At 49.2% G+C, this 10,221-nt stretch overlaps 1 protein-coding gene across 8 annotated transcripts in view; it reads right to left on the reverse strand.

Moving 5' to 3' along the window:
- Window positions 1-10,221, reverse strand: part of Dpp6 (dipeptidyl peptidase like 6) — an 851,974-nt gene that overhangs the window by 50,627 nt on the left and 791,126 nt on the right. For all 8 annotated transcript variants that reach the window (XM_033764445.1, XM_033764449.1, XM_033764448.1 and 5 more), the window contains 4 exons: window positions 6,303-6,410; window positions 4,504-4,595; window positions 3,632-3,679; window positions 1,959-2,077 (listed from right to left, as the gene is read on the reverse strand). In XM_033764445.1, coding sequence (XP_033620336.1) covers window positions 1,959-2,077; window positions 3,632-3,679; window positions 4,504-4,595; window positions 6,303-6,410 — 367 coding nt within the window. The remainder of the gene's footprint in view (window positions 1-1,958; window positions 2,078-3,631; window positions 3,680-4,503; window positions 4,596-6,302; window positions 6,411-10,221) is intronic.

Below are 10,221 nucleotides of genomic sequence, written 5' to 3' on the forward strand. Positions count from 1 at the left end.
GCACCATGACCAATCCTTCAATATGTAGGCCTTTCAGGGACAGGCCAGGTCCAACCCATGATGTCCTTGGACCATGGTGAAGGAATCTGGCAATTCTTTCTGCATGATCTGAAAGCTGTGTGACAATCAGAGGTGCCTGCCAGGTGGCAGCCCAAATATGGGTTTCCTGCAGGAGAATCTCTGGAGTGGCTACTTCCATTCCTTCGAGCAACAGTGACTATGTGTGTCTTTTCACAATGTGCTCTCAGTTTTATCTCAACTGACCACAATGCTTCAGTTTAGTTCCTCTTTAAAAAATAATCTGCCACAGGCCAGGGATTTAGCTCAGTGGTTCCACCACCTGCCTTGCAAGTGCAAGGACCTGAGTTCAATCCCAGGTAAAAAAAAAAAAAAAAAATCTGCCTTACTCCAGTCAGTGTTATGAGGTGAATTTTAGAATGCATCCCAGTGCCCAGTAGGTCCCATATCAGACAGTATGGAATGTGAAGCTTCATCATTTAGCATTCATTTTTCTCAAGGGATTGCACCAAATGAGACAGACACATGACATGTGGCTGCTACCTCCTCCCCACTTGTGTGGCTGGCAGATATCACCAATCAACCCTCATGACTTCCATGACACCACCCACCCATCTGCCATGTCTTTCATTCTCATGGGGCCTGGACGCGGCCTTATATCCAACCAAATTAGTCTCCCGGTCCTATGTTTCACCCTGTCTTATTCCCTGCTCTGTGATAACCGGGGCTCAGGCAGGAGTAATGTGACATACTAGCACTGTAGTGTATATTTCCCCCATTGACTTTATTTCCCAGTGGCAGAATGTACACATACATGGGAGCACAGGACGCTGACAGGCAGAGGGTGAGGGGAGGCACAGACGGAAGCAGGTGAAAGCTAAGGAAACCCAAGGAAATGTGGTTATTGCACAGCATTGGGCAAGAACCAGCCATAGAAGAACCTTGGGTATGTGCTTTCCTGAGGCTGCCACACATCTCTGCATGTCTATAGGTGGCTGATCTAACAATGTGCTGTGGTTCTGGCACCTGTGGTCATGCCTGGAACTTGGTAACCTGCTAGTGAGCGCACAAGGGACTCCAACCCGGCTCAGTGGGATGTAAGAATGCACATGCCGATCTGGAACTCACACAAAGGACGCCAGTTGTTAATTTCATGGAAATTGCCATCTCTCCCCTCAGCCCCAACTTTGCACTCTGAGTCTGTAGCGAGTGGGCATCAAGAAGTTCTTGACTGATTACTAAGCCAATAACAGTTATGATCATAATGATAAACGAATTAAATTTACCAGGCACTTACTGTGCCTCAGTTACATAGTAAATACCTTAAAGGCATTAGCTTAATTCATCCTCTCAGTGACCTCACAGGGTAGTGACCACCAGTGCCTGATGAGGACACAGAGTGTTCAGCAAGATTAACCAATGTGCCCAAGGTCCCAAGGACAATAAGTGGCAGAGTCCAGGTTCTAATCCAATCCTTACTCAGCAGCTCCCCATTATTCTCACTTTGAGTGACTCTTCTGAGTATTGTGATTGGTGTGATGAAACATGCACATATTTGGGATAAATTATCAAGGAGTTGGCTCATAGGAGCATATGGATTTCTTGCATAACTTCAAAATTTTATATATTTGAAAAAGGGATCTCTGAAATTGCTTTATCACTTTTCCAGATGACTCAGATTTGTTGACGTGTGAGATACCACAACTAGCTTATGGCGAATAGGACATGAGCTTCAGTGCCTGGCTTAGCAAGGGGAGGGTGCCCTCAAAGTCGCAGCCTTCTGAAGACAAGCGAGTGGGTGCACAGCGCTCTTGCTGAGGAGCCCGTACCTCTTCCACCAGGAACCGTGCTCCCGTGCAGCCACCCCTTCCCACTGTGTCCCTGTGTACCTCAGCACCCACCACCTGCAGCAGCTGTGGGGAGGGGTGGTAGCCACTCACCTTCGCACTGCAGCAGGAAGAAGTCAGCACTGTGGCTGAAGGAGGCACTGAAGTAGGTGCAGTTCTCCACCAGGTCACAGGACAGGCACTGCCTGTTGAAGTTGCCCACTGTGTTGGCACTGGAAGACAAGGACCCGGCATGAACCAAGGCAGTGGGTGCTTAGTCTGCAGTCAAGGCCAGGATTCTGGCTGGGTACTCAAGCTGAGGGATAGCTCTTCTACAAGGGTCCCTGCAAGTCCCTGCTGCTACCTTCCCTGGACCTCACTCCTGCCCATCTTGTTGTTGGGGTACCAGAGACACCCAGCTCTATCCCACCACCTAAGCCTCCCTTCCGTCTTGGAGTTCTCACCACCTTTGCTCCTGAGGTGGCTTCTACCTGCACACCTACAGCTCAGCTCTGTACATGTGAGAGGGCGCTGTAGCTTGGTATGACTACCCAGTGCTTTGCAGTCCTGCATGCTGCACTCTGAATGGACAATGGGAAATTTGAGAACTTGGGGAGGTTTCACAAAAGGCAGAGCTCCAGGGGCAGCAGCTGACCTAACCCTGGCCTCTTCCAAACCTGACTCTCCCAATGGATGGTGAGAGGTGCATGCGGTGCTTTTCCCACATGTGGAGCTGGATGGGACCGCCCTGGTCAAGTCTAGTGTCACATGAGAAAGCCCGAGTGTCCCCTGACTGAAAGACAGAGGTGCCTGTATCTTGGGAGAAGCTCTCATTTGCACCTCAGTTCTAGAAGAGGCCACCATAAGTGAAGATTCCAATGTGGAGCTCATCTTTGCAGATATATTTCATGGGTAACAGAAGGCAGCCTGCTTGGCCTGTGTGTAGCACAAAGCCTCAGATGCATACACTTGGCTGGATTTCAATGATCCTAGCAGATGTGTAAGACTGTGACCTCAGGTGCTTGTCAGGGGGTTCTCCCTGACCTGCACCCTGTGGGCCAGCTTCCCACTCTCATCTGGGAGCTCAGTCTATGGAGGGGAGATGCCAGTGCACCTGGGCTCCTCTGCATCTCCATGAAGGACAGGGGCTGACAGGCACTGGCTCCATCCAGACTCTCAGGCAGTAGCCTCAAATCCCCTGGTCTATACTGCAACATACCCTCTTCATTAGCTGTTTACATTCAGCAGCAGCCTCCTGGTAGGAAGCATCCAGGAGGGATGCTATGGTACCTCTTCCCTCTGGCATCCAGAGGCCCTTCTCAACTCCAGGACAGGTTACAGGATTCTATGCTGAGAAAAACCTCAGGTCTATTTCTCTCAAAGATCTAGGTGCCTCTATCCATCCTCAGCCTGCTTTGAGGTCATGGAGATTATGCAAAGTTGTACAGCAAGTGTGCAACAGGCAGAACAGCAGAGCAGCTGCCCTTCAGCCCCCAGCCCCCAATGAGACTCTTCTGTCCCCTAAACACCCACTGATAGTGATCCTCCAAGTTCACACTTTACTACTGCACAAGGAAACGTTGTAGACATCCACCCACTATCAAGGGAGAGGAGAAGCACAAAGAGGCCCTTCATCCTACAAAAGCAAATTAAATGAAGTCTCAGCTACTTTCCAGGTGCGATAGTGCCCCCACCTTTGGTCCCTCTGTGTGCTGAGAGGTATAATCCTATCCTACAAGCCTCAGGGCCCAGGGGAGGGGATGCCCATGTGCCAGAGTCTGAGCTACCTGTACAGCTGGCGTCTCTGCGGCAGGTCCTCTGTGCTCAGGAAGTAACTGCAGAGATGGTGAAGGTACACAGGTTAGCTGCCCACTGAATGCCAGGTACCACCCTCCAGTGTCCTAGTGATTCCCTGTTGACACCAGGAGCTCAGCCACACCTGCGACCGGGGCACGTAAGGCCAGAGCAGATTCATGAGCCTCAGGTGCTTCCTGCCCTGGACTTGCCTTGGAGCTGGGGTCCTGTTGTGGGGTGAAGACGGGGTGATGGGCACCTGCATTTGGATGTGAGAGTTTCTTCCCAGATCAATGGCCATCTGGAGGGCAAAGGCCCCAAACACTTCATCTGTGTCCAGGCATGAAGCCTGGCCCAGTAAATACTCACTGGCTGACTTCCCTGAGACACGGATGCTGCCCTTGTCTCAGCAGCTTCGGGCTGTTGTGTTTGGGCCTGGCTTCCTGCTGTCTCAGCTCAATCCCAGCTTTGCTGGGGACTAACTGAATAACCTGGGTTATTCATGCCTTAGCTTCTCCGAAACTTGGCTTACTTAATTTGAAAATGGGAAAGCAAGGAGCCCACCCTGTGTAGCTATGAAGTGAGATAATCTCACAATGCACTTGGCATTGAGCTGAGGGCAGCAGAGACTCACAGAAGATCTGTGCAACTCCTCAGCTGGCGGGTGTCACCTCACAGGGCTGGGGCAAGCTTCACTCTGTACCTGGCGGCATTGGAGGCTTGGGTGTTGAGATGGACATATGTGCCTGGGCAGCTGGTGGCCTGTGATTGCTGCCCAGTCTAGGTGCATAAGGTGAGCAAAAGTGCAGATGCGCCCTGCTGGTTGGGAAGACGGGGCCCCGGGACACAGCCCGTTCTCACTTACATCTTATTGCGCTTCTCATCGTAGGACAGGATCTTGGTCACATCCCAGTCACCAGAGGTGATGGACTGGATGTTGTCATTGCTGCTGTTGGGCTGAAATACAGAGAAGGGGTCAGGATCCAACGAGGACTTGGCTGCCACTTCCAAGACAGGTATCTTCATTTCACCCCACTGCCCATTCAGCCCACTCTTCACTTGGTGGCAGGAGTGCTGTGGTCCCCAGCTCTGGTGCTTGTGCCTGGTACCCACCCCAGGCCCTCCAACTATGCCACAGAATCATGGGTTTGTGTGCTGCTATGTGGCACATGCCTTCTGCTCTGTGACTCCAGGCCTAGGAGGGAGGAGGGAGAGGAGAGGGTATGAGTGCCTGAGATGGGGCAAGAAGACAGCACAGGCATAGAGGAGAGAAGACAGGCAGTCTGCTCTGCACTCCGTGGTCCTCGCTGAGGCTGGGTGGGGTGGTATCACAACTGGTGTGTGTTTTGCATGCACATTTTCCATGTGCTTCGTTAAGCCGGGCTCCACTATCAGAGCCACGAGTTGTCATGGGAGAGAGGCATTTCCAGTAGTGTCTTGGGGTATGAGGTGCAGCTCTGGGCAGCTGTTCTGGGCAACAGGCATCCCAGGGAAGGTGTCCAAGCAGATGAAGAGTAATGTAGGTAAAGAAGGCCTGGTGGCCAACAGCCTGGGACCACAGATGTGAGAGTGGGGTGTGTGTGAGGGGGGTGGATGTGGACTTCAGGCGATAGTCACTGGATTCCCAAGGGACTCCTGGGATCAGAAGCCAAGGCCCGCGGCAGAGGTGGGCACTATGGGTAGGGTGGGACCTGATTCTTGCTGGGTGTGGATAGGGGTTTCAGCAATGGTAATCATCAGAATGAATTTAGAAACTGAATAAAACATTTACTTTTTAAAAGCTCTTATTTCAAATGACCCCAATGAGAAAATAAAGGAATTTGGAGCTAGAGAATGAAGACCAGAAAGGTAAACAGATGAAAACAGTTTGCAAGCTGTCTATAGGTCATGTGGCTAAGTGGGTGGAAAATGAAACTCTTTTTCTCCAAGAAGTTATGGGTCTATCTTACTCCCTCTAAGCTATTCTGAGGTGGGTATTTTTGAGATTTTTCTTTTGGGATCAATTTTTGGGCCACATCATAAACACAAGCCCTCTACTTCAAAGCCATAGAATATTTTGACAGATCTTTTTCCTATTCACCTGCCCCAATCTCAAATAACTTTAAATGACTTCAAAATGAATCTGAGGGAGGATGGGGTCTGTGATCTGGAGAAGCCACAAGTTCACGTCCACCATGTGCACTTGCCATCTCAGGCAGTTCTTAAAGTTCAGCGCCAGTAGCAACCTCCCGGTCCCCTCCGGGCAGGGACTGTATCCACTACGAAGCCCACTTTGGGGTCTAAGTCCATGCATGACAATCGCTGATGTCCTGGCTCAGTGATGCACAGTGCGAACCACTGGACCCCAAAGTTTGGCACTCAGTGAGTGCAGTCACAGCATCATAAAGCCACAGCTGCCTCTGGCCCTAGGGATGGGAGGGCAGGCTGGGAGGTACAGATGGCCACCCAGATCTGCGTTGCCAGATATGCCCCTTCCCATGCTAAAGTTCTTGAGCAGAACCTGCCCTGCTGGGAATCTCTGCCCTTGGATCCGATGGCCCTGTGGCTCTAGTACACCCTCGGATCCGCTGCAAGTGTCACCTCTGGGTGTCTTTAGTGCTCTGGAAAGGACATGCAAGCTCAGATGTGAGAGCCGCTCCAACACACACAAACTGCAGGCTTCACCTGGGATGATGACACTGTGATGTGATAGAATTTTCCTCGTCCCCCCTGTGGGATTGCTCTGACAAAGAAAAACTTCCGGCCATCCTTGGAGAACAGGGGCTCTTCATTCTGCAGACAAAGACAAGGAGCTGAATCAACAAGATGCTCCAGGTTATTCTGGAGAGGGCGAGCAGGACACTGTGCACCAGAGTTCATTTTCTCTGTAATTTCTAGGAAGAGAAGCAGTGGGGAGGAAGGATGCCATGTGGGTCTTTTCTTTCCTTGGGAAACATGAATCAAACTTCCAGTTTTGTAAAAGAAGAGGAACAATGGGGAATTAAGAGGCCACAGCACAGGCAGAGGCAGACAAAAGAGCATCCGTTAGTCTCCAAAGCACCAGCAGGAGGAGGGACATGTGTGCACCCCACGCTTACCTTGAAAACAGCTACACGCTCCCCAAGGCACCATTGCTCACAAACCCAGGTTGTGCCCTGAAGTTCTGCAATGGTCTTTGTGACCGGCCAGGAAGAATGTAATCTTGAACCATCACAAACCTGATTTTGTCTACAGAATGAATTATTTCAATTCTGACTTTATTCTTTTCTGTAACATAACCCATTTTGCACTGAATAGCTCATCAAGAAGACAAGGGGAAGAAAAGAAAGGGGTGACATCCATATATCCTAATATGTAGACAAGAGGAAAGAGGGGGAGCTTGTCCTCAGCTTGCCTGGGGTGGGGGCGGGGAGGTTTGACCTAAATTGGCACCAGACAGGCCTGCAGCTTGGGTTCACGCTGGCCGTGGAAGAGACAGAACCACCATTACTGGCCTCCCTGGGGACTCACAGCTAGGTTTAAGGGCAGCGGAGGTAGCACTGTACCACGTCTGCCTGGCTTGCCAAATCCAGGACAGCCAGGTGCCCAGGCTCCAGCAGGCCGGAGCAGGGGCGGCTGCTACTTTGATGGGCAGCAGACAGGGACTGCAACAGCAGCAGCCCTGCAGTTCAAATTGGGAAGTTTCTGTCTGTGAGCACCAATTAGTTGGCTATGATATATATTTTCTGATTCAAGGAGTTCCATGCCAAGGCAGGGATGAGAACAAACGGTAAATAAACCTCAGCTGGCACAAGGAAAACTCATTTCCCTGCAGTGAATGATCACATGCAAATATGGTACACCCAGAGAAATAAACTATCATGTGATTAAAATGACATTTAATCTTCATGAATATTTGCAATAAAATGAAACCTTTAATCTGCAAATATTGATTTTTCTATTTAGAGCTGGAAGTGTGGTATTTAAAAGGAGAGGGAATGGAAAGACCAGCCGTTAATTTGGCCTGTTCCATGTTCTTCTATTTGCTGACAGCAGGACGGACAAGGTGATGTTACTTCAGTTTTCTGGGGGAAATGTTTGCACTTTGGGCAGAGATTAAGCATAATATAATTAATTCTGGCCAGAAGCATTGTGTTTATCATGACAAGGCCTCAAAGTTCCGATGCCATCTTTACCATGGACATTAGAAAGGCATCTGTCTTCAGCCTCTCTGAGACTCAGTTTCTCATACTGTAGACCTAGTTTTAGTGACAAAGTGCATAGCTTTTTGGCCAGGGGGCTTGGATTTTAATGTTGGCCCTGCCTCTCTCATTTGATTTGGAGGCAGTGATATTACACCTTCATTCATAGCAGAACTATGAGCACTGACTCTATACTGTGAGAGCATCTTCCTGAGCTATTCAGAGCATTTCTGCTAATTCCCTCCACAGTTTACTTGTGCTTATCTTCTCCAACCTCCCAGACTATTTGGGCAAGCTCCTGTGACCCACTGGAGATGAGTGGGTGGAGGGAGTATGGTCTTGGCGAGTGTCCCCTACAGGGGTCCCCACAGCCTCTGAGGAGAAACGCTCTAGCCTGAACAAGCAGCCAGCAGCTTTGTGGCCTGGGATGGCAGGTCCAGCCAGACACAAGCTCCTAGGTTGTCCTACAGGATGTCATGATGTCCCAAAGGAGGTAGGAGCACTTCAGGTGATCTTCGGAAAGCAGGGTCCATGAATTCTTTTAGGAAAACAAGATTGTAATGAGAAGCTGTTTGAAATTGGTTCTCCCTGAGATGCAGGGCTCCGACTTCCATTCAGCTCCATGGCCCCTTGCTGTGGCCTGGGAGACACATCTAACCTGTGCCACAGGAGGTCTTGGCTGCTGGCCGACTCCGCCAGCACCACAGCAGCACAGAGCAGGGCTGGTCCCACCACACCACACAATGCTTAAAGCTCAAAACTGCATTGCGAACTTTTAAGTAGTTGTTTTTTAAGCAGTTAGCTGTTTGCTCAGTAAATGCTTTCCAGTTTACATTTTAAACCTGTAAGAGTGGTTATTTTAATTATGCTATTTTTTAAGGTTTGCTTTAAATTTGCTGGAAAGGACTTGGCATCCCAGATCCCAGGTAGGCAGCCACCTATGCGGGGTTGGTCTCTCATGGGTGACGGGAAATGCAGCCAATAGATACGGAAGGATCCGCTGGCGACCCTGGCTCTGTGGCCACTCTGGCAGTGGAGGGTGCGTCTATGGCCTTGTCCTGGTCTTGGGATCACAAGCTGCTGATAGCTCACCAGCCAGGATGCCCAGGTCCTTGGGGGGAGTGTGATGGGGGGACAGGGAGGCAGGACTGGGAGCCTCTATCCTTCCTTTCCTGCTTGTCCCTGACACACTGCCAACCTCTCCTGGCATGGCCCTCGCTGCCCTGCAGAGTCCCCATCACCCAGGCAGGAGTCCCACGACATTGTCAGGGGTCACTCTGCTTTTCTGTCTGTCTAGGACACGCAGTCAGGCTCAGTTTTCGAACATATCTGAGGGTGATTACACCCTTTGTCTCCAAGTTGTACACGCATCTCTGCTCTTAGGTCAGACTGCGTTGTCTCAGAGCTGGGGCTTGGCCTGATTTGGTTCTTAAAATTTTATTGAGGCTGAAAATGAACACAGTATAAAATAAAAATATTTGGATAAAAGCAAATAGTTTAATGCACTGGTAAATTCACAGTTCCATGCAGCTACCGCCTCTGTGCTGAAACACTCCCATCACCCCACATAAAACTCTGCCTCCACCAACTTGACTCCCTGCTGCCGGGCCAGTTTTCTGTCTTCATGAACTTCTTTATCCTGGGCATGTCATATAAATGGACACACTGTGGGTGGCCTTTGTGTGTGACTCATGTCTTTCATCATTTTGCATCGCTATTACAGTGCCAGAAGGTGGAAGATCCCTAAAGCTCTCAGCAGATAGGCAAATAGTCGGATGCATTTAAGGGAATGTGACATGACCATTAAAGGAATGGGATTGTCACACGCCACATATAACATGAGAGAGGTCAATTCACTTTCTACAATAAAAAAATTAAATTGACATAATTGTATATATTTACTAGGTATAACATTATTTTAAAATACGTGTATATCATGGAATGGCCACATTGAGCTAATTAGCATGCAGTTTCTCATATACTGATCGTTCTTCTGTGTTGAGAACCACATAAAATCTCTTCTTCTAGCCATTTTAAAGAATAGAACAGATTGTTATTACATACAGACACCACTTTGCTTCTGTCTAACTAAAACAGAGGATCTGTCACAAAACACTGGCAGGGGCTGAAAAAGGCAACACTATATTCGGAAATGAGTGTATGTATATGAGGCTTCTACACCGCAAGGTGCAGCCACAGAGCTGTGACAGGTCAGAATCCCATGGATAAAAGAAGGACAGTCAGGGTGCAAAGATGTTCTTGAAGGACGATAGTTGATAGGTGTGCTGTCCAGCTTTAGTTACTTCCCATAAATAGAATTTACCATACTAATAAAAAGCACATCTGAGCCACTCTACTGTGATTTTTTAAGACTTAAATCTGGTTTGATTTTTTTCCCATAGATTTTTTTTTTTTTTTTTTTT

The sequence above is a fragment of the Fukomys damarensis genome, unplaced genomic scaffold (assembly GCF_012274545.1).
Source record: "Fukomys damarensis isolate Sample0158 unplaced genomic scaffold, DMR_v1.0_HiC HiC_scaffold_16, whole genome shotgun sequence".
In the NCBI taxonomy this organism is placed as follows: domain Eukaryota; kingdom Metazoa; phylum Chordata; class Mammalia; order Rodentia; family Bathyergidae; genus Fukomys; species Fukomys damarensis.